Source organism: Lolium rigidum, chromosome 6 (genome assembly GCF_022539505.1).
Source record: "Lolium rigidum isolate FL_2022 chromosome 6, APGP_CSIRO_Lrig_0.1, whole genome shotgun sequence".
Classification (NCBI taxonomy): Eukaryota; Viridiplantae; Streptophyta; class Magnoliopsida; order Poales; family Poaceae; genus Lolium; species Lolium rigidum.
This window is the reverse complement of record NC_061513.1, coordinates 113,606,428-113,630,401: the sequence shown is the minus strand read 5'-3', so window position 1 is coordinate 113,630,401 and position 23,974 is coordinate 113,606,428. Positions and strand designations below refer to the sequence as shown.

At 46.3% G+C, this 23,974-nt stretch overlaps 3 protein-coding genes and 1 pseudogene across 6 annotated transcripts; all 4 read right to left on the bottom strand.

Moving 5' to 3' along the window:
* Positions 1-8,365: 8,365 nt before the first annotated feature.
* Positions 8,366-10,681, bottom strand: LOC124665627 (probable protein ABIL5). 4 transcript variants are annotated; one of them, XM_047203023.1, is made up of 8 exons: positions 10,457-10,681; positions 10,275-10,357; positions 10,017-10,164; positions 9,727-9,826; positions 9,589-9,628; positions 9,418-9,482; positions 8,992-9,068; positions 8,366-8,785 (listed from the first exon to the last, which is right to left on the bottom strand). In XM_047203023.1, the coding sequence occupies exons 1-8, from the start codon at positions 10,562-10,564 to the stop codon at positions 8,687-8,689; spliced, it is 720 nt and encodes a 239-aa protein (XP_047058979.1). In that variant the 5' UTR covers positions 10,565-10,681; the 3' UTR covers positions 8,366-8,686. The 4 variants fall into 4 exon arrangements, with proteins under 4 accessions (XP_047058979.1, XP_047058981.1, XP_047058980.1 ...); XM_047203025.1 differs by having other exon boundaries at positions 8,366-8,782; positions 10,457-10,673; XM_047203024.1 differs by having other exon boundaries at positions 9,418-9,479; positions 10,457-10,673.
* A 28-nt stretch (positions 10,682-10,709) lies between these two features.
* LOC124663140 (octanoyltransferase LIP2, mitochondrial-like) lies at positions 10,710-13,284 on the bottom strand. The gene is made up of 4 exons (XM_047200877.1): positions 13,164-13,284; positions 11,971-12,044; positions 11,804-11,882; positions 10,710-11,713 (listed from the first exon to the last, which is right to left on the bottom strand). The coding sequence occupies exons 1-4, from the start codon at positions 13,224-13,226 to the stop codon at positions 10,778-10,780; spliced, it is 1,152 nt and encodes a 383-aa protein (XP_047056833.1). The 5' UTR covers positions 13,227-13,284; the 3' UTR covers positions 10,710-10,777.
* A 1,395-nt stretch (positions 13,285-14,679) lies between these two features.
* On the bottom strand, positions 14,680-18,837 carry LOC124659179 (probable protein ABIL5). The gene is made up of 8 exons (XM_047197113.1): positions 18,714-18,837; positions 18,531-18,613; positions 18,273-18,420; positions 18,011-18,110; positions 17,873-17,912; positions 17,705-17,766; positions 17,275-17,351; positions 14,680-15,017 (listed from the first exon to the last, which is right to left on the bottom strand). The coding sequence occupies exons 1-8, from the start codon at positions 18,819-18,821 to the stop codon at positions 14,922-14,924; spliced, it is 714 nt and encodes a 237-aa protein (XP_047053069.1). The 5' UTR covers positions 18,822-18,837; the 3' UTR covers positions 14,680-14,921.
* Positions 18,838-19,709: 872 nt separating this feature from the next.
* LOC124660152 lies at positions 19,710-20,739 on the bottom strand (annotated as a pseudogene).
* Between the last annotated feature and the right edge of the window lie 3,235 nt (positions 20,740-23,974).

The window sequence follows — 23,974 nt, the reverse complement described above, 5'->3', positions numbered from 1 at the left end:
ATCACAATTTATCTATGTGCTACTCTAGCAATGTTATTAAAGTAGTTTTATTCCTCCTGCATGGTGTAATGGTGACAGTGTGTGCATCCGTGTTAGTACTTGGTGTATGCTATGATTATGATCTCTTGTAGATTATGAAGTTAACTATTGCTATGATGGTATTGATGTGATCTATTCCTCCTACATAGTGTGAAGGTGACAGTGTGCATACTATGTTAGTACTTGGTTTAGTCTTATTGATCTTTCATGCACTCTAAGGTTATTTAAATATGAACATTGAATTGTGGAGCTTGTTAACTCCGGCATTGAGGGTTCGTGTAATCCTACGCAATGTGTTCATCATCCAACAAGAGTGTAGAGTATGCATTTATCTATTCTGTTATGTGATCAATGTTGAGAGTGTCCACTAGTGAAAGTCTAATCCCTAGGCCTTGTTCCTAAATACTGCTATCGCTGCTTGTTTACTGTTTCTACTGCGTTACTACTGCTGCGTTACTACTGCTTATTTATCGTCCTGGGCAAAGCACTTTTCACGGTGCCGTTGCTACTACTTATTCATACCACCTCGTATTTCACTATCTCTTCGCCGAACTAGTGCACCTCTTAGGTGTGTTGGGGACACAAGAGACTTCTTGCTTTGTGGTTGCGGGGTTGCATGAGAGGGATATCTTTGACCTCTTCCTCCCTGCGTTCGATAAACCTTGGGTGATCCACTTAAGGGAAACTTGCTGCTGTTCTACAAACCTCTGCTCTTGGAGGCCCAACACTGTCTACAAGAATTGAAGCTCCCGTAGACATCAGCAACACAAAAGAAGATTAAGTTTCAGCGGTTGCTTTCAACTTGTAACATGTATATCTCATGGATATTGTCAACATAGAGTAATATAACAAGTGCAATATGCAAGTATGTAAGAATCAATGCACAGTTCACACAAGTGTTTGCTTCTTGAGGTGGAGAGAAATAGGTGAACCGACTCAACATAAAAGTAAAAGAAAGGTCCTTCAAAGAGGAAAGCATCGATTGCTATATTTGTGCTAGAGCTTTGGTTTCGAAAACATAAAGAGAGCATAAAAGTAAAATTTTGAGAGGTGTTTGTTGTTGTCAACGAATGGTAGTGGGCACTCTAACTACCTCATCAACCAGACTTTCAAGAGCGGCTCCCATGAAGGACGTTATCTCTACCAGCAAGGTAGATCATTCCTCTTCTCTTTTGTTTACACATGTATTTTAGTTTAGTTTTTCTTTATTTATGGATGACACTCCTCCCAACCTTTTGCTTACACAAGCCATGGCTAACCGAATCCTCGGGTGCCTTCCAATTGCTTACTGATGAATCAGAGCAAAACATGTGAAGAGAATTATTAATGAAAGTTAATTAATCGGGGCTGGGAACCCCATTGCCAGCTCTTTTTGCAAAATTATTGGATAAGCGGATGAAGCCACTAGTCCATTGTGAAAGTCTGTCAAAAGTAAATGACAAGATCGAAAGATAAAACACCACATACTTCCTCATGAGCTATAAAACATTGACACAAATAAGAGGTGATAAATTTTGAATTATTTAAAGGTAGCACTCAAGCAATTTACTTTGGAATGGCGGAGAAATACCATGTAGTAGGTAGGTATGGTGGACACAAATGGCATAGTGGTTGGCTCAAGGATTTTGGATGCATGAGAAGTATTCCCTCTCGATACAAGGTTTAGGCTAGCAAGGTTATTTGAAACAAACACAAGGATGAACCGGTGCAGCAAAACTCACATAAAAGACATATTGTAAACATTATAAGACTCTACACCGTCTTCCTTGTGGTTCAAACTCAATACTAGAAATTATCTAGACCTTAGAGAGACCAATTATGCAAACCAAATTTTAGCAAGCTCTATGTATTTCTTCATTAATGGGTGCAAAGCATATGATGCAAGAGCTTAAACATGAGCACAACAATTGCCAAGTATCACATTGTCCAAGACATTATAGCATTACTACATGTAGCATTTCCCGTTTCCAACCATATAAAAATGAACGAAACAGTTTTAACCTTCGCCATGAACATTAAAAGCTAAGAACACATGTGTTCATATGAACCAGCGAAGCGTGTCTCTCTCCCACACAAGCATTTATTCAAACAAAAACAAAAATAAACAGACGCTCCAAGTAAAGTGCATAAGATGTGGCCGAATAAAAATATAGTTTCAAGAGAAGGAACCTGATAATTTGTCGATGAAGAAGGGGATGCCTTGGGCATCCCCAAGCTTAGATGCTTGAGTCTTCTTGAAATATGCAGGGATGAACCACGGGGGCATCCCCAAGCTTAGACTTTTCACTCTTCTTGATCATAGTATATCATCCTCCTCTCTTGACCCTTGAAAACTTCCTCCACACCAAACTCGAAACAACTCATTAGAGGGTTAGTGCACAATAAAAATTAACATGTTCAGAGGTGACACAATCATTCTTAACACTTCTGGACATTGCATAAAGCTACTGGACATTAATGGATCAAAGAAATTCATCCAACATAGCAAAAGAGGCAATGCGAAATAAAAGGCAGAATCAGTCAAAACAGAACAGTCCGTAAAGATGGATTTTATTGAGGCACCAGACTTGCTCAAATGAAAATGTCCAAATTGAATGAAAGTTGCGTACATATCTGAGGATCACGCACGTAAATTGGCTTAATTTTCTGAGCTACCTACAGGGAGGCAGGTCGAAATTCGTGACGAGAAAAAAATCTGAAACTGCGCAGTAATCCAAATCTAGTATTCACTTTACTATCAAAGACTTTACTTGGCACAACAAAGCACAAAACTAAGATAAGGAGAGGTTGCTACAGTAGTAAACAACTTCCAAGACACAAATATAAAACAAAGTACTGTAGCAAAATAACACATGGGTTATCTCCCAAGAAGTTCTTTCTTTATAGCCGTTAAGATGGGCTCAGCAGTTTTAATGATGCACTCGCAAGAAATAGCATTTGAAGCAAAAGAGAGCATCAAGAGGCAAATTCAAAACACATTTAAGTCTAACATGCTTCCTATGCATGGGAATCTTGTAAATAAACAAGTTCATGAAGAGCAAAGTGACAAGCATAGGAAGATAAAACAAGTGTAGCTTCAAAAATTCCAGCACATAGAGAGGCATTTTAGTAACATGAAAATTTCTACAACCATAGTTTCCTCTCTCATAATAACTCTCAGTAGCATCATGAGCAAACTCAACAATATAACTATCACATAAAGCATTCTTATCATGAGTCTCATGCATAAAATAAGTACTACTCCCAACATAAGCATAGTCATTCTTATTAATTGTAGTGGGAGCAAATTCAACAAAGTAGCTATCATTATTATTATCATCATCAAATATAGGAGGCATATTGTAATCATAATCAAATTTATCCTCCATAACAAAGTGGTACTAAAAGACCAATATCATTATAATCATCATAAATAGGAGGCAAAGTATCATCAAAGTAAATTTTCTCCTCAATGCTTGGGGGACTAAAAATATCATGCTCATCAAAGCCAGCTTCCCCAAGCTTAGAATTTTCCATATCATTAGCAACCATGGTGTTCAAAGCGTTCATACTAATATTACTACCGAGCATGCAAATAAGGTTCCATAGGTTTTTTAATTTTCGCATCAAACCATCCATGTCTTAAATCAGGAAATAGAATAAGAAGCTCATTGTCGTCCATTATGCCAAACTAGTGTAAACAAGAAACAAAAAGATGCAATTGCAGGATCTAAAGGAAATAGCTTCGAGTACTTACAACAGCGAAAATAGCTTAGTAGCCGAGATCCGGAGTGTGAGTACCTTTTACCTTTCCTCCCCGGCAACGGCGCCAGAAAATAGCTTGATGTCTACGGGAGCTTCTATTCTTGTAGACAGTGTTGGGCCTCCAAGAGCGAGAGGTTTGTAGAACAGCGAGCAAGTTTCCCTTAAGTGGATCACCCAAGGTTTATCGAACTCGGGGAGGAAGAGGTCAAAGATATCCCTCTCATGCAACCCTGCAACCACAAAGCAAGAAGTCTCTTGTGTCCCCAACACACCTAATAGGTGCACTAGTTCGGCGAAGAGATAGTGAAATACAGGTGGTATAAATAAGTATGAGCGAGTGGCAATGGCACCGGAAAAGTGCTTTGCCCGGGACGATAAACAAGCGGTAGTAACGCAGCGATAGTAACGCAAGTAAAACGGTAAACAAGCAGCGATAGCGATATTTAGGAACAAGGCTTAGGGATTACACTTTCACTAGTGGACACTCTCAACATTGATCGCATAATAAATAACTCTTTCTCATATGTGCTACATACACTCTTTTGTTGGATGATGAACACATTGCGTAGGATTACACGAACCCTCAATGCCGGAGTTAACAAGCTCCACAATTCAATGTTCATATTTAAATAACCTTAGAGCATAATAGATCATTGCAAAATAAACCAAGAACTAACATAGTGCACACACTCGTCCACATTACACTATGAAGGAGGAATAGATCACATCAATACTATCATAATGATAATTAACTCCACAATCTACAAGAGATCATGATCATAGCCTACGACAAGAACCACACGGTGCACACACTAGTCACCTTTACACCATGCAGGAGGAATAGACTACTTTAATAACATCACATGAGTAGCACACAACTAGTAGCGATACAAAGCTCATCATATGGATCTCAATCATGTAAAGCAGCTCATGAGATCATTGTATTGAAGTACATAGGAGAGAGATTAACCACATAGCTACCGGTACAGCCCCGAGCCTCGATGGAGAACTACTCCCTCCTCATGGGAGACAACAGCGTTGATGAAGATGGCGGTGGTGTCGATGAAGAAGCCTTCCGGGGCACTTCCCCGTCCCGGCGGCGTGCGGGAACGGAGACTCCTGTCCCCCGGATCTTGGCTTCGCGATGGCGGCGGCTCTGGAAGGTTTCTCGTACCGTGGCTTTTCCGTATCGAGGTTTTAGGTCTGGGACCTTTATATAGGCGAAGAGGCGGCGTCAGAAGGTCAACGGGGCGACGACACCATAGGGGGCGCGGGCCACCCCCAGGCCGCGCCAGCCTGGCGTCTGGTGGGCCTGTGCCCCCTCTCTGGCGGTTCTCGTGTGTTCTGGATGCTTCCGGGCAAAATAGGAACCTGGGCGTTGATTTCGTCCAATTCCGAGAATATTTCGTTACTAGGATTTCGAAACCAAAAACAGCAGAAAACAGGAACTGGCACTTCGGCATCTTGTTAATAGGTTAGTTCCAGAAAATGCACGAATATGACATAAAGTGTGCATAAAACATGTAGATATCATCAATAATGTGGCATGGAACATAAGAAATTATCGATACGTCGAAGAGGTATCAGTCGCCTCGTCTCCCTTGGGCCCACCTGTCGGTGACCAGGGAGGCTATTAAATGGGGATTGGAGGGGATCTGGCCCTCCACTCCAGTCCCCACTCCACTCCCGCAGCGAAACCGCCGCCATGGCCAAGCGACGGTTCGCTTCCGCCAACGACGACGAGGCGAGCAGCGGCCGCCGTCGTCCGTCGGCGCTGCGGCCTGCGGGAGGAAACCGAGGCAGCCTCCACATCGGAGAGGCCGCAGGCGGCGGCGCGGCATTGCCGCAACCGCCGCCTCTGCTGCTCGAGGCGAAGCCCGAGTCCTCGGAGGAGGACCCGGACCTAGGCGCTGCGCTGATGATCTCGGCGGCGGAGGAGGAGGCGAGTGGCCGCACCTCCATGCGGCCATTCGCACCTCCGAGATGGAGGAGGCGAAGGGCTGGGAGCTCTACGCCCAGGCCCGCCAGGCGCGACGGGAGGAGGAGGAGGCGGCGCGGCGGGAGGAGGCCAGGTGCCGCGCCTGGCAGGAGAGGCAGCAGCGCCTCAGGGAGGAGGCGCTGCTCCGTGCGCCTTCGTCCCGAAAACCTAAGCCCCAGGAAAAGAGTCGCGGAGCGTCACAGCCGCCTCGGCGAGGCGGAGAACACCAGAGAGAAAAGAGCTCTCCGGCAGGCTGAGTTCCGCCGGGGAAATTCCCTCCCGGAGGGGGAAATCGACGCCATCGTCACCATCATCGAGCTGGACATCATCTCCATCACCATCATCATCATCTTCATCATCATCACCGCCGTCTCCACCGCTGCACATCATCACCGCTGTAGCAATTTGGGTTTGATCTTGATTGTTCGATAGGGGAAACTCTCCCGGTGTTGATTTCTACTTGTTATTGATGCTATTGAGTGAAACCGTTGAACCAAGGTTTATGTTCAGATTGTTATTCATCATCATATCACCTCTGATCATGTTCCATATGATGTCTCGTGAGTAGTTCGTTTAGTTCTTGAGGACATGGGTGAAGTCTAAATGTTAGTAGTGAAGTATGGTTGAGTAATATTCAATGTTATGATATTTAAGTTGTGGTGTTATTCTTCTAGTGGTGTCGTGTGAACGTCGACTACACGACACTTCACCTTTATGGGCATAGGGGAATGCATCTTGTACTCGTTTGCCAATTGCGGGGTTGCCGGAGTGACGAAACCCGAGCCCCCGTTGGTATATCGATGCAGGAGGGATAGCAGGATCTCAGAGTTTAAGGCTGTGGTTAGATTTATCTTAATTACTTTCTTGTAGTTGCGGATGCTTGCAAGGGGTGTAATCACAAGTATGTATTAGTCCTAGGAAGGGCGGTACATTAGCGTAGGTTCAACCACACAACACTTATCAAAACAATGAAGATTAATTAGCCGTATGTAGCGAAAGCACTAGACTAAAATCCCGTGTGTCCTCAGGAACGTTTGGTCATTATAAGTAAACAAACCGGCTTGTCCTTTGTGCTAAAAAGGATTGGGCCACTCGCTGCAATTGTTACTCTCGCACTTTACTTACTCGTACTTTATTCATCTGCTATATCAAAACCCCCTGAATATTTGTCTGTGAGCATTTACAGTGAATCCTTCATCGAAACTGCTTGTCAACACCTTCTGCTCCTCGTTGGGATCGACATTCTTACTTATCGAAGATACTACGATACACTCCCTATACTTGTGGGTCATCACTGGGAGCTCTACGCCCAGGCCCGCCAGGCGCGACGGGAGGAGGAGGAGGCGGCGCGGCGGGAGGAGGCCAGGTGCCGCGCCTGGCAGGAGAGGCAGCAGCGCCTGAGGGAGGAGGCGCTGCTCCGTGCGCCGCCGCAGCCTCGGGTGGCTCCGGACCCCCACTCGGCCTGGGAGGAGGCCCTGTGGTCTCCGTGGCCGGAGTCCCTGGCGCGGTTGAGCCACAACAGCGCCTCGCCGCCCGGGGACGTCGTCCACGACGACGACGTCGCCGACGACGCCCACAGGGGCTAGGCGGCGCACTGGCGGCCACCGCGCCGACGACCAAACCCTAATAGAGGGGTTTTATTAGTTTAAATTTAAAAGCCCATATAGGGGCTTCTTTTGTTAGTTATTTACCCAAAATAGGGCATATGTTGAATGAAATTTCATTTCAATTTGCCACTTTTCTCTTTTTTTCGTGTTTCTACGATTATGCGCTACATCCGCGTGTCTGCTCGGCCACCCAAACGGCCCAAACCGGACGGCCCAGCGCGTCCGTTTGGGTCGCGCGGTTGGAGATGCCCTTACATCTCCTGGGCTCAGGTCATCCTGTTATTTTTTGAAAATTAAAATATATTTATACGTTTTTAAAAGTTTTTAAAACTATATCCAGATTAGCTAATGATGTATCCCAAAAGCTGGAAAAATATTAATTTCAAATACTTTGTATTCTAAGCTACACAAAATGACAAAAGTGATATCAAAGGCTTTGCATTCTAAGCTACGCAAAAATGACAAAAGTGTGGATCTTGGTATACATATTTCAAATCTACATATTTTATAAGTTTTCTCATTTTTCGTGCATCCTACAATACAAATAATTCTGCACTAAGATTTTTCATGCTTGTCAATTACATCATTGATCATGTCTAAATTTATTTTAGATTTTTTTAAAACTTATAATATGGTTTTGATTTTTTTTAATGAAGAGATCAATGTAGCTAGGGGGCAAATACAATTTTCGATAATCATATGGTTATTAAAATCCTTTGAGGCTAGTTGTGCAATGTTGGTCTTATTCGGGTTTTTTTTTTTCATGGAGAGCACAATGGAAGAAAACCAAGGTAAGAAAGTAAAGCTTGAGGCTTCTTCAATGTAACTTTTAATGGTTATATCAGGGGCGTTCATTATTCATGTTAGTTTCAGTGTTTGATGCACTTTGTTTGAGTAATTACTAAAATTAGATCGTTTGCTTAAAATAAAGAAGAAATGGAAACTATGGTTTTCACATACATGGCAACAGATTAATTAAGGCACCGAGAAATCGAGAGGAGAACCAAAAGGGGTGTTTTTGGACATGCTTGGCTAGCTATGCCTGCCGAACTAGAAGGACACCATGTTGTCGATCTAGTAAACCTGTCCCTTGTACATGATCTAAATTAAATGAGCGTGTGTGTTCCCCCTTGATGCTGCAAGAATGTTCAGCTTGGCCCCTGAACTTTAATTTTCTACACATCCGTGCAGGAGTGCAGAACTCAAAGTATATTTACATTCTGTTACAGAGCATTGGACACGCATGGTCAGCAAAACATCTGGCAGTCACACCAATGGCCATTGCATTTCTAACTGTATCCAGTGGAGGTTCTCACTCTTATGCATGCTGCTTACTTCTCTTGAGGAATGCCAAGATGTTGCTGCGGTGGCTGGCTTTCTTCTTCTTATGAACGCCTGGAGCAATGTGAGCATCCTGCTAATATTTCAGAGGAAATTTTCTTACGCACCAAGGTAGAAAGAAAGGAAGCATGTTCGTACTTGTTAACTTGTATTGCTCTGTGCATGACTGAATAAAACTTACACACGTAAGCAGTATCGTGCTGATTTTATGGTGTAAATAGTGTTTAGAGTACATATTGCTATTGAAGTGAACAAATACATGATTGATTGAATGTAGGATACCTCTGCTCTGAAGGAAAATGACCTTGTTATGGATGCTGGGTTTCCAACGTCTGCAACTGCCACGGTAACTTCCCTCCCTAATAAGAACACCATATCAACATATATTCGGTAAATCGACAGCGATTGTATGCATAAAGTAAGCTTAAAACAGCTGAAAACAACTAGCTGCTGTTATTTGTAAATCCAGGAAAGCGAGTTGAGGTCGTGCTGAAAATTGGGACATAGGAGAGGAGAATGGGCTCTTCAGCTGGTTCTTTTATTGTCACAGACATAGAAAGGGGGTATATTTTTCCATGTATATTTGGGGATTTTTAGCAGTGCACAGAATACACCATTTCTTCTCTTCAGAATGGCAAGAAAGCAGAACAAATTTACGTGGAAGATACACAATCATTCCAAATATTTTTCATTTCCCAAGAAAATTACCGATGGTTGACTCAACATCATATGGCTTCAGAGTGCGATTGGCTCCAGGCACCGGGTGACCCCTGCTGTGTGACAATGCTAATAATGTCATACACTGATGCAAATCGCAGATATATAATACTAATAGGTTCAAAGAAAGTGAAATAACTTGAACTGGAGTATATAACAAACCTTGAATCAGTAACATTTTCCTTATTGTTTGTCTCCGTAGCTGGAGTGAAGAAGTGGTACCAGTTAGTAAAATCATAGCTGAGCTGAAGTATTCTGCAGGTTCATCATGTAGAATCAAACAAAGCTTGAAAACTGTACATTGCGAGAGGTAACGGCGATGGTATTGAACGGCGCCAGTGTCCATACGTAGAGCCAATAGGTTGAGAGAAATTGCATACTGTTCGCATGTCAGAAGCCTCTGGTACAGTCAGGAATCATACAAATTCAGTGAGTATAGCAAGGTTCAATTTGGTCGATGTTCATCAATTCACTGTTTCATCATCACATATGGCGCATTCTACACTCCAATTTTTTTCACGTAATTACACGAGCTCTCTTCATGCCATACACAATTTATTACAGCGAGTACAAGCAGATAGGATGCCAACCTGTTTGAGGAAGGTGATCTTTTGCTCTGTTTGCGTGACCTCGGTCTTGTCCTCCAGCTGGTGCTCGAGCCTGGATAAAACAGTTCCGAGGTGATCAATCACCGTCACAACCGCATCGCAGATGTAGCTCTTCGTGCTGTCCAGGATCCTTCACCACGGGCAAGAAATTGAACTTACACGCGGCCATCGGCTCCACGAGAGGAAGAAAGGAAAGAAAATGTGTTGGAATGAAATAATCGACGGAAGGTCTGCACTTACAGCCTCTTCTGCTCGGTGCCGAGGAACGCCTTCTCGCAGCAGTCCGCCGCCTGGTGCAGCTGGAACCTCAGATCCTTGAGCTCCTGCAGCTCAAAACGTAATGGTCAGACCAGAATCTAGAGGCATGCACGCCATGCGGCGCGATTGGGAAGTACAGTAGGAGGGAAAAGAACAGGCTCAACTCTGAGCGCGCCGTCGAAGCTCTGGGCCGCGCCGAGACGCGATGACGACCTGACGAACGGCGCCGCGGGGGAACGCTGACGCCCAGCCTCGCCGGCCTCCGCATCCATCTCCGTTATCCTTCTCTCTCGGAGACTGGAAATGGCGTTTGTACTTGGTCGTCGTCTAACTTGCAACCGAAGCCGAGGGGAAATCCACCCAGCGGCGGAGATGAGTGGCGGTGGCGCGAGGGAAAATTTCCCCTCGGCTTCCTAATTTCAAAGCCAAATTTATAACAATGTATGTATTGAGAAGAATTCCCAGTATACAGAGTAAAATACACATCATTGTTGCGCAGCAGCTGAGTAAACCATCTCTGTGCACTCGGAATCATCCTTGACTTCAACATGGCTGAACCGGAAGGTTTTGGCCAAGCTCCGCACGAGCTGATGATGGATCACCTCGTCGGGAGGGAGTTCCACTTTTGCCTCCTGCCGCAACGACGTGACATCCTTGTTGGCGATGCCGCATGGCACGATGTGCTTGAAGTAGCCCAAATCAGGATCGATGTTGAAGGCGAGGCCATGGGAGGTGAACCCGGAGGAGATCCCGACCCCGATGGCCCCGATCTTCCTGTCCCCGACCCGGACGCCGGTGCAGCGGCCCCCCGGCCGCGCCTCGACGCCGTAGAGCGAGGCGACCTCGACCATGGCGGCCTCGAGCCCCTCGACGTACCTCCGCGCGCCGAGGCCGACGTCCCGGAGCGAGAGGATGGGGTAGAGCACGGCCTGGCGCGGGCCGTGGAAGGTGACGTCGCCGCCCCGCTCCGTGCGGTGGAGCTCGGCGCCGAGGGCCCCCGGGCTGGACTCCGGCACCGGCAGGTTGTGGTCGGTGCGGCGCTTGCCGAAGGTGTAGGTCGGCGGGTGCTGCAGCGAGAGGACGAGGTCCGGGACCCGGCCGGCCCGCCGGTCGGCGACGAGCCGCTCCCGGAGCTTGAGGGCGTCGCCGTGCCTGACCACCCCGAGCCTCCACGCCTCCAGAACCCTCCTCGCGCCACCGCCACTCATCTCCGCCGCAGGGTGGATTTCCCCTCGGCTTCGGTTGCAAGTTAGACGACGACCAAGTCCTATCATACGCTTCGTACCAAAGAAGGTATTCTGTGGGTTTGTCACAGATTGACGTTTGGCCGGAGTTCCAACAAGCCGCTCCCCCTTTTGACTGAAAGCAACAACTGATGGTGTCGTCCTAGTGCCTTCTGAATTCTCTATCACTTTTGCACTCTGCAGCCATTTTCTCGTTTATGTAAGCACATTGTTTAAGAAGCTGAAAAGAAAGCACAGCAGAAGAGCATATATACAAGAACCACTCACCTTTCCCTCCATAACAGAAACACAGGAATTCGTTGTCCCCAAATCAATTCCAATAACCTCATTTCCAATTGGTTTTGCACTGTAACAGAAAAAAAAGAACACGGAGAAGTTAGATGCATACTGCAAACATCTCCTTCAGATTGTGTAAACCAAGATGAGGTAATTACCTGAAAGTTCTTGCAAGACTTCCCCATCTTGAGCAAGCATTTGCACTGAACGTTGATTGGATAACGTTTGTCAACTGAAAAACAAACAAGTTAAAGGGGCAGTCAGAAGGTAAAATGGAACAAGATATATGTTGCTTTGTGATGTATATTATATAAATCTAAACTTTGAGCATTTATGTTGGCAGATCTATGAAGAGTAGGGAAGTAAACAATAATCGTGATCTGCATAAAGTTAAAACAGAAGTTGGAAAAAAAGGACGAAAGACAGAAAAATGAATACTCTTGGAATACATGAAAAATTGAGAATGCAACAACCAAAGGCTGGTTTCGGAATTGGGTTGATGAGGCAGTGCATCATTTAATAACTAGTATGACTTGTTGCATAGTTCATGCTACAATGATAGTTTAGGGAAATTTTCATGCGATGATAAGATATACAGCGGTCGGTACCTTCTCAGGAATAGGATATCACACCACTCCGTTTGGCTGCATGGACCAAACTAAGTTGACATGGAGACAAGCAGAACACTTGCAGAAAGGTGTAGGAAGATGGACCTCAAACTTAGTTTTCGTATCGAATGCTACGACAACTATGTTAAATCCTATACCAGTATGGACGAAGTGATGTAATCTCTGCCTGGACATGTTGGACGTTACTATATTGTAATGGTGCGGCTTCTAGCTAAAGCATACCGAGCACAAATTCACTTACCGACGAAAAAACAATGGAACAAGTTTCTTTGCCACAGTCGTGCGCAGAAATAAAGCAAAATAGCTGAGGCCAAGCCAAATCCCCAGCTACCAAAAGGCGGACAAGTTATGTGCTACATCAATACAGGCCAGATGCTCAAACATCATCACTATACGTTATAGGGAAAAACTTTAAACTGTGTTCGTTGATGTATGTGCGCAATTTTTTTTCCGGATCTGTTTCTTGGTTTTCCAAGTACTTCCGTTTTTTCGAAGATGACTGACGAACTAATCTGGCAGTTTTTAGGAACCCGAAATTCGCTTGTGTTTCCGGTTAGAGGAAGAAAACCACCGAGGAAGGATGGTTCATGGACCGCTATAGACCTAGAGTACTGTTGGGGGAGGTCTTGGGCGCTCGCCGAGAAGGAAGAGGGGCCTGAGCGACGGGCGACATGGCCGGAGCATACAAGGCAGGAGGAGACACACGGTGGCGAAGAACTAACCGGTGAGTGGTGGCCGAAGCACCGGTCCGCCGTGGAGCGGAGCGCCATCGCCGATCGCCGCATCGCGCACTGGCTTGCTTGTTCCTCAGCTCGTGGCGGCTAGGGTTGGGGGACTTGGGAGGATGGGGTCGCGGCCGCGTGTACAACTGTGAGTTCTGAGAAAAAAGGGAGCCTAATTATCGAGGGGAGGGCGAGCGAATGGACGACATGGGCAAGACCGAATTAACTACACTGTTTTTTTTTTTTTGGGTCACAACTGGTTCTGCGGCCTGTCTGGAGAATTGCGTCCTTAGAGCATCTCCAGTCGCGTCCCCCAAACGGCGTTTGGGGGACGGCGGACAAGAAATGGGGAAAAAAGCTATCCAGTCGCGTCCCCCAAAGCTAATTAGAGCCTCATTTTGTGTCCGGCGTCCCCGGTAGAGACTCTACATAGAGTCTCTACTGGGACGCCGACACAAATGAGAGCCCATATGCATGCATGCAGCCCCGGTCCCCACATGCTAGTCTCTTTCCCCACACTTTCTCTCACCTACTTTTCCCACATGGGGTGGTCCCCTTTATTAAAATGCATGCATCCGGACGTCTGTTTGAGGGACGCGGCTGGAAAGGGCCTCTTTTTGTACGTGATTTTGGTCTCTTTTTGTCCGGCGCGGTCTCAAACGTGCCCCAAATCATTTATGCCGGACGCTTTTTGAGGGACGCGACTGAAGATGCTCTTATATCTCCTGGGCTCAGGTCATCCTGTTATTTTTTCAAAATTAAAATATATTTGTACGTTTTTACAAGTTTTTAAAACTATATCCAAATTAGCTAATGATGTATCCCAAAAGCTTGAAAAATATTAGTTTCAAATACTTTGTATTCCAAGCTACACAAAAGTGATATCAAAACTTTGTATTCTAAGCTACACAAAAATGACAAATGTGTGGATATCGGTATACATATTTCAAATCTACAAATTTTATCAATTTTCTCATTTTCGTGCATCCTACAATACAAATAATTCTGCACTAAGATTTTTCATGCTTGTCAATTACATCATTGATTATGTCTATATTTATTTTAGAATTTATGGTTTTGATTTTTGTAAATGTAGAGATCAAAGGAGCTAGGGGGCAAATACACTTTACGATAATCATATGGTTATTAAAATCCTTTGAGGCTAGTTGTGCAATGTTGGTCTTATTCAGGTTTTTCTTCATGGAGAGCACAATGGAAGAAAACCAAGGTAAGAAAGTAAAGCTTGAGGCTTCTTCAATGTAACTTTTAATGGTTATATCAGGGACGTTCATTATTCATGTTGGTTTCAGTGTTTGATGCACTTTGTTTGAGTAATTACTAAAATTAGATCATTTGCTTAAAATAAATAAGAAATAGAAACTATATATGGTTTTCACATACATGGCAACAGATTAATTAAGGCACCGAGAAATCGAGAAGAGAACCAAAAGGGGTGTTTTTGGACATGCTTGGCTAGCTATGCATGCCGAACTAGAAGGACACCATGTTGTTGATCTAGTAAACCTGTCCCTTGTACATGATCTAAATTAAATGAGCGTGTGTGTTCCCCCTTGATGCTGCAAGAATGTTCAGCTCGGCCCTGAACTTTAATTTTCTACACATCCGTGCAGGAGTGCAGAACTCAAAGTACATTTACATTCTGTTACAGAGCAGTGGACACGCATGGTCGGCAAAACCTCTGGCAGTCACAGCAATGGCCATTGCGTTTCTAACTGTATCCAGTGGAGGTTCTCACTCTTATGCATGCTGCTTACTTCTCTTGAGGAATGCCAAGATGTTGCTGCGGTGGCTGGCTTTCTTCTTCTTATGAACGCCTGGAGCAATGTGAACATCCTGCAAATATTTCAGAGTAAATTTTCTTACGCATCAAGGTAGAAAGAAAGGAAGCATGTTCGTACTTGTTAACTTGTATTGCTCTGTGCATGACTGAATCTTTATCTTTATCTTTATTTTTATCTTTACTTACTAATAAAGGAAGTAAGGTTTCTCCCCAAAATTTTCGTCCGTTTTTGAATTACCCATTATTTTCAGTTGAATTTACATCATATGCCACCGTTAAGTTGTCCAAGTCGACGTTTTCATCCAAAATGCTGTTATAGCGCCCGTGGCTGAAGCTGATGGGCCGCTGTGCTACTGGGCCTTGTTTGACGGTTACGCCCCGACCTGATGCTACCAATCAACTGGAGAGATTGTTTTCCATAGTCCCACCTCGCGTTCGTAAATTAAGTTCCACCAATTTATATAGTTTTCCAAGTTGCTAATCTTCGAGCTGAGACGGGACTCAAGAAGCCAAAGAGCAGTACGAGTTTGCTAATTAAATAAGGGAAAGGCAGGCCGGGATGGCCGGGATGGCCGAGCCAGAGCACGGTCGCCGGCAGCGCCACCGTGTTGTTGAGGAACGAGAAGAAATTTGGAGGCAACTAACACGAGCGGCCGTGCGGGACGACGGAGCCGGAGAGGCGCTCGACGAGAGGAAATTTCTCGGCAAAGAACCCGACCGGCCATGTGGAACGACGGAGCCGGAGCTGCCGGCGGTGCTGAATGAACGGAAATTTGGCGCTGAATGAGAGGAAATTCGGCAGCAGCCAGCAGGAGGAAGTCTCTCCTGGAACAGAAGGGGGTTGGAGTTGACCGAGACCGAGAGAGGAGTGGGGGAGACGGGATCTCCTGGGACAGACGGAGGCCCGACGGCCAGGCTGCTTCTTCTAGGATCTATTTCCGTTGTGATCAGATCCGTTTTCCTTTTGGTCAGGCTAGATACAGATCGGTTCATGACCCCCCAAAAAGAGATTTGATCCATATTTGTTTAGTACTTTATATTGCTAAGTAAACTGAAATGACTTGTAAATAGTCTGGCTGAGGATTATTTTAGGCTGTAACATCCTTTCCTTTTTGGATAAAAAATGAATTTTGTTGTACAACTGGTGGAAGAAAATGCGACCAGATTTTTGTATATATAAAAAAAGTGTTTCCGTGGTTCGGTCCATCAACGTCCGTTCATCGATCATACCATCTGCCAACGTGATCGGTACGTGCTCGGTTCGGATTCTCTTCATGATCAGTCATGATCTTGTCGGGCAAGAGCCCCATGCAAACTTCTTATCCGGATTAGGCCGAGTCATCCTTTTCCCTTCACGCGACACGGCGAGGTCATAGGTGAGATGAGCGCTTTGATATTACGCATGAGGCGGTGGTGCTGTCACAGACTATCCACCTCGGCACGAGGTCGAAATCCACAATCTTTGATCACTGTTCTCCTCCTCCCGCGATGGGTCGTAGTCGCCAGAGCTTAGTGTCGTTGGGTTTCGCCATAGTAGAGGACGGAAGGACGTACTCGGCTATATCTTGTCGTGGGCATTGCTCCGGCGCTGGAGGTTCGCATTGTCACAAATATGTCCTCCAAGAGGTTTCTTTGAGCGTAGAAGCTTCCTCTAGCGGATTTTTGAATGATCTCAGGGCGACCATCCTCGCCTCATCTACTCCGATGTACATGTGCAGCATTGGGACACGGTAGATAGTTTGATGTACCTCTATGACTGGCATGCAGATAAGTCACAAGCACAAATAATGATCTCGATGACACGTTTTAGACGAAGCGGTCAGACTTCGTCAATTCAATGTTTGGAGGAAGGCGTCGATGCCGGTGAAGGGATGAACAAACTTGGGAAGGCCACCAACTTGAAAGTCACATTGCAAATGGAAGAACATGCCCTTCAACTAAATCAAGGACGATTTGATCAAGGACATCGAGGTGTACTACGCGTTAATCATCGCCGAAGACAACTAGACAAGGGCTCTATAAAGACCATGTATATATCCACGATGTGGCGTACATTGCGAAGGTAACCTAATAGTGTGCTCTTTAGGGTGAAAGATAACAACGAAGAAAGAACTATCATTCGTGACGGTACAATGAGAACTCTGACGTATTCGAAATGAATTCCTAACTTATTTTCCCGTTGCAACGCACGGGCATTTGTGCTAGTAAAACTTACATACGTTATCGTGCTGATTTTATGGTGTAAATAGTGTTTAGAGTACATATTGCTATTGAAGTGAACAAATACACGATTGATTGAATGTAGGATACCTCTGCTCTGAAGGAAAATGACCTCGTTATGGATGCTGAGTTTCCTACGTCTGCAACTGCCACGGTAATTTCCCTCCCTAATAAGAACACCATATCAATACAAATACGGTAAATTGACAGCGATTGTATGCAGAAAGTAAGCTTAAAACAGCGAAAAACAACTAGCTGATGTTATTTGTAAATCCAGGAAAGCGAGTTGAGGTTGTGCTAAAAAATGGTAGACATAGAGGGGGAGAATGAGCTTTTCAGCTGGTTCTTTTATTGTCACGGACATAAAAGGGGACCGACCATATTTGCATGTATATTTCGGGATTTTTAGCAGTGCACAGAATACACCATTTATCATCTTCAGAATGGCAAGAAAGCAGAACAACTTTGCGTGGAAGATACACAGTCATTGAAAATATTTTTCATTTCCCAAGAAAATTACCGATGGTTGACTCAACATCATATGGCTTCAGAGTGCGATTGGCTCCAGGCACCGGGTGACCCCTGCTGTGTGACAATGCTGATAATGTCATACTCTGATGCAAATTGCAGATATGTAATAATAGGCTAAAAGAAAGTGAAATAACTTGAACTGGAGTATATAACAAACCTTGAATCAGTAGCATTTTCCTTATTGTTTGTCTCCGTAGCTGGAGCGAAGGAGTGGTACTAGTTAGTAAAATCATAGCTGAGCTGAAGCATTCTGTAGGTTCATCATCTAAAATAAAACAAAGCTTGAAAACTATACATTGCGAGAGGTAACGTCGATGATATTGAACGGCGCCGGTGTCCATACGTAGAGCCAATAGGTTGAGAGAAATTGCATACTGTTCGCATGTCAGAAGCCTCTGGTACAGTCAGGAAATCATACAAATTCAGTGAGTCTCCAATTCATCAGTTCACTGCTACTGTATCATTCTATACTCCGAAATTTTTTCTGGTAATTACACGAGCTCTCTTCATGCCATACACAATTTATTACAGCGAGTACAAGCAGATAGGATGCCAACCTGTTTGAGGAAGGTGATCTTTCGCTCTGTTTGCGTGATCTCGGTCTTGTCCTCCAGCTGGTGCTCAAGCTTGGATGAAACAGTTCCCAGGTGATCAATCACCGTCACAACCGCATCGCAGATGTAGCTCTTCGTGCTGTCCAGTATCCTTCACCACGCGCAAGAAACTGAACTTACACGCGGCCATCGGCTCCACGAGAGGAAAGGGGAGAAATTGATGTGTTGGAGTGAAATAATCGACGGAAGGTCTGCACTTACAGCCTCTTCTGCTCGGTGCCGAGGAACGCCTTCTCGCAGCAGTCCGCCGCCTGGTGCAGCTGGAATCGCAGATCCTTGAGCTCCTGCAGCTCAAAACGTAAAGGTCAGACCAGAATTTAGAGGCACGCACGCCATGCGGCGCGATTGGGAAGGACAGTAGGAGGGAAAAGAACAGGCTCTAACCCTGAGCGCGCCGTCGAAGCTCTGGGCTGCGCCGAGACGCGATGACGACCTGACGAACGGCGCCGCGGGGGAACGCTGACGCCCAGCCTCGCCGGCCTCCGCATCCATCTCCGTTATCCTTCTCTCTCGGAGACTGGAAATGGCAGGAGCGATAGTGGGCGGGCTCTCGGTGGCTGACGCTACACTAGCGCGCGACGATGATTGATGAGTCCTGATTCCTGAAAATGGGATGTACAGACAAACGCGCGCGCGCGCGAAAGAGGCTGTTCGTCCGGGATCAGGAAAACGTACAGGGAGGAGCAACGAGACAAGGCGCGGCAGGCGATCTCGTGATCCCCTCTTTTGGGGTCAGAGGCAGTTGGACGGCGCGCTAGCTTGCGCTGCGCTCGTCACGGGCAAGCAAGCGTACTACCCTCGGGTGCAGTGTTCCCATAAAAGTTTGGCTTCGACTCTACGGCTGCGTCGTGCTCGGTTAAGCAGGAATCTGGATCTCATGCTTGTTTGGTTGTTTCATTCCTCTCTTCAACGCAGTCGGTCGACATGTTTGACAGCTTTTTGGATTTCGTCAGCATTTTGCCAGCAAGCCTTCCCTGACGTTCAGGACCGGTCCTGGGGTTTTTGGGACCTAGTCTCATGCATCAATATGCTGGAAGAGAAAACAATGTGTACTTCAGAGCCTGAAAACTTGAGTATGAATAAATTGTCAGTGTATGTTATATTAGTTGAAAACTAACACTGCAACACTGAATTTGCTCGTACAGTTAGAGAACCCACAATAGAGAGTAATTTCTTGCTTTGCTTTTGAAAGATTCAGTAGGAGGGTAGGAGCTTGACAGAAATTAGTCTTTCTTGACATGAAAATGAAAGAAATAACATATAATAATTTGCTGATAATATGTGTCGATTACATTGGGTATTCTGGCAGAAAATAAACTGGAAAATTACACGGAGGGATAAAATATAAGTAACAAAAATCTATGTTCAATCAAACTATCTCTATTTGCGTTTAACTACACTGACATAAGGCAGCTCCACGGAACCCATGTAGATTTTGCCATTGTTCCTCTCCATTATCTCCGTCGGTCTCACACTCTTGGGACCTCTCATCTCTTCTAGTATCTTCCCGTTGGAGCCGACCCTCACGGCAAGCGGATGGCTATCCCGGCCAAAAGGAAGCTCGTTTTTCTCACGGTGTAAAGCCACCCAATAACCTCCCTTGTTGCTAGGTCTCACATTATCGGGGTAACCGGGAGGTCGGCAAAAGGCTCGGATCGTCCGGTGTTGGGGCCTTTGATCCAGTGCCTTAGTAGTTTGCAAGGACCGGTTGACGCAACCACAAGGTGAGTACGGTCGGTGCTGACGGCGACGCCATTAGGGTAGGTCATGTCCGATTGGAGCACCGTAACATCTGAAGTCCGCGGATCGTACCTCATGAGGCGGCCCGTCGAGTCCCCGTTCTCGTCACCATCTCGTGCTGCGCCCTGTTGTAGTTCATAGAGCTGTCCGTGAAGTAGACCTGGCCGGTAGTTTGGTCGACGTCAACTCCGTTGGTGAAACTTAGAGGTATGCCATCAACGCTATTGACCAGCACCGTTGCCTCCCCGCCGCCCGGGCCAACCCTCATGAGGCCCTTGTACGCGTCAGCGATGTATAGGTCTCCCGTCTTCTGGTCGAACCGAAGGCCGAGCGGGCGGCCGCATTGGCTCTCCGTCGCGGTCTCCGGGCGGAACTTGGTGGCCGTGCACATCTTGCTGTCGTAGCCGGGGCCGTGCGTGTAGGTGGTCCAGCCGAGCTTGTCGCCATTCCACTTGAGGACGCGGCCGTCGGAGACGCCGCTGTAGGGGCCCTGGCCCTGGCCGTCGAAGGCGACGCTCTCCGGCCCGCGGACGGTCCCGCGCGGCAGCGGCAGGTGCTGGCTCCGGGTGGCGTCGAAGCTGGCGGCCGCCATAGCGGCGGGCAGGAAAAGCATGACCAGGATCACCAGGGCGATCGTAGCCTTGGCAAGGCGGCTCATCCCGCAACCCATACTTGCTTGTTGCTTCTTCGATCGATCAAGTTCGCGTCGTTGGCTGGCTCAGTATTTTGGTTCTGCGATGGAGCTTCGTATGTGGTCGGCTGATTCGCTAGCTCGATGGTTTGTGGACAGTACACGGTGGGTGCCTGCACTTATATAGTACTGGCCGAGAACTATCTACCGTTCCGAGTCGGTGCATGAAACAGATTCCGAGTCGAAGAGAAGTACTACGTTCGTACTACTGCTGGAGAACTATCCTACTCTCGATCGGAGTAGTAATTTCTGCACGACTTTGCTTAAAGTGCAGCGATTCCGAGCGCGATGGTGACTTCGCCTTGAACACGGCGAGCTGCCGACGAACGGAAGGCTTCTGATTCAGTTCATGGTCACACAAGCAACTGATTGGCATAGAGACATTGACACCGTTCAGCAGCCGCCGGATGAAGATCGGATGGCTTCCCGGGTGGTATTCTCATCTCTCACATAGTAGATGTGGATGATAATGAAACCCCGGACCACAGTTCAGAACCTGGAATCGAATTGAGTCATAATTTCCAGCTAGTATTTCAGATGGAACGCATGTGTACAGGTTACAGAACAGGAAGTTTCCCAAAAAAAAAATAGTTTCCCGGGGAGGGTCTTACTGTATTTTTATTCCTCCTAACCTAGCCGCCGCTCCTCCTCTCCTGCCCCCCTCCCGGGCGGCGGCGGAGGATCTACCCGCCCCGCTCCGAGCAGCCGCCCCCGGACCGCCGCACCACAGCCGCCGCTGCTGCCGGCCTCGGCCCCGGCCCCTGCCATGGCCTTGGCCCCGGCTCCGGCCCCGGCCCGGCCACAGCCCCAGCCCCGGCCTCGGCCTCGACGGCGGTGGCGGCGCCCCTTCCATCGAACGACGAGGGGAAGGAGAGGGTTTCCACGGTGGCGTTCCATGGGAGGTGATGAAGCGCCGGTGGACGAAGCCGAGCGGCACGTCTACTTGGCCGGGCCCTGATGCTCTCCGTCGGCAGCCATGGAGGATTCGGTCGAGCGGTGGCGGCCTCCGCCCCCGGTGACGGTTCAGCGGTGGTACGCATGATCTGCGCTGCCGTCTTCTTCCCTGGTGATCCGGCAGGAGGGACTGGCGGCGTGGGGGCTGCTGGTCTTGCTTTGTTTTTGGTGGAGGTCCTCGGATTTCTTGCAAGCGAAGATGAAGATCTACTAGAGGTCAGTTTGCTTTGATCTGGCTGGAGAGATGAGTTCCGAAAAGCTCCGCCGGCGAATGGAACAGTGCATATTTTGCATGCTGTTTGCTGGGTGGTATTCGGTCGCGCGCACCCATGTTTTTATTCCGACCATTTGGTTCCGGAGGGAGCGCCGCGAAGCTATATTCTGTGTTGACATCAGGTGACTTTTTGGTCCATGGTGAAGTCAGAAGAAGGAATATCATGAAGGCCGGATTGGTGGACTGGCTAAAGAAGGTTCGAGTCAAGGTGATGCTGCGGGATCTGCTTGGCGTTCCGGGCTTGCAGCAATGGTATGCATGTGGGGGCGGCAGCACAGGGGAAGTTCAGAGTCTTACCTCTCAGGGTGAAAACCTAAGGTCTGGCCTTAACTGGTTGTGCCTGGCAATGTTCTTGTTGGAGGCATTGTTTTGAGAGTGAGGACTATCTTCAGGGTGAAATCCTAAGACCTTTGGTCGGGCGACGACGGTGCTGGTGCACTGTTTCCTTCTTGGAGACGTCGCTTTTGGAGAGTCTGTACTTCATGTGTTGTCACGGTGGTGGTTGTATTGTTGTTGCTAGGTCTAAAAGGCTGTAACGGGATTTTTATTTCTTAGTTTTCTTTACTCTTTTTTGGCTGTGTGCATCCGTACTGCCTTTAGGGTGGGGCGTTGTTGCAGAGGCTGAGTGTAATTGGTATCTTTTGATATTAATATATTCCTTTTATCGAAAAAAAGATGAATGCATGATGATACCTCAGATCTCTGGGAGCTCAATGAAATCAGTGGAATGTAATAGTCTGAATCCAAAAGCAGGCACAGAGGAAGGCAGCCGGAACAGCACAGTGCACTACACATATTTACCAGAACGTTTTTAACTAGGGACCAGCCCATATAAGTGCCACCATCAGGCTGTCATCAAGTTGAACATCCACTACCCAAATTGTCAATCCCCCGAAATACAGCCAAGCAAGAAAATGACATAGCAAAAAGAATACTGTTGGCAACCCTTGGCCCGACTTTCATAGGTATGGGATGACGATGTTAGCAACGTTACTCTTCCGGTTTGGTCTGGGCAGGGTTATGGATGACACTGGTTATCTTCAGAACTCTTAGTCTCATTTATATCTTGTTCGTACTCGAACGTATTTGATTTTTTTGTATGATTCAGATCTTTTTATTGTACATTTGTATTTTTGACTCGTTGGAGTTGTTGTTGTAATATATGTTTCTTGTGGGCTCTATTGTAAACCTGTTGTAATGTAACCGCTCGTGGTAATTCCTCTTGCATCACATGTGTGATTCGTCGTGCACGTCGTGTAGGAGGGCATCTCAAAATCGACATCGTGCGAATTTTGATGGAATCGCTGAAATCCTCGTGGTACCGGGTTTGAAGCTAAATCAGTTTGGACTTTGCTAGAACTGATTGTACAAAAACAAAATACAAATCAGACACCTATTGGGCAATGATCGAGCTGCCTGATACACAATGATCATCAGGGTTCAGAATACGAGCGTTATATTTGTCACAAGAAAGATCTCTATATATATTGCCCCACGAGCGATAAATTATCCAGTCACTTATTCACCATCCATGAATCTCTCAAACTATAGTCTCATGCATCAATATACTGGAAGAGAAAACAATGTTTACTTCAAAGCCTGAAAACTTGAGTATGAATATGTAAGTGGGAGCCACAAATGATATAAACACACAGGATGCAATGGGTGAGAATATTTTATCCAAGATAATGGTAAGGCTGAAGGGACTTGTCCCGACTCTGGCATGTTCTGTCTTCTATTATATCTTAGGATTTATTTGTTGTAATTGCTGGCCGAGTGATGAAACACCTTGTTTTAACATTGTCTATGAAATTTAAAAAAAATTATTATTAGAGCAATAAATCGTTAGTGTGTGTTATATTACTTCAAGAAAAGCTTTTCAGACCAATAAATTGGCAGTGTATGTTAGTATATCAGTTCAATAACTAACTGTGGAACAGTGAATTTGCTCGTACAGCTAAAGAACCTACAATATATAGCGAGTAT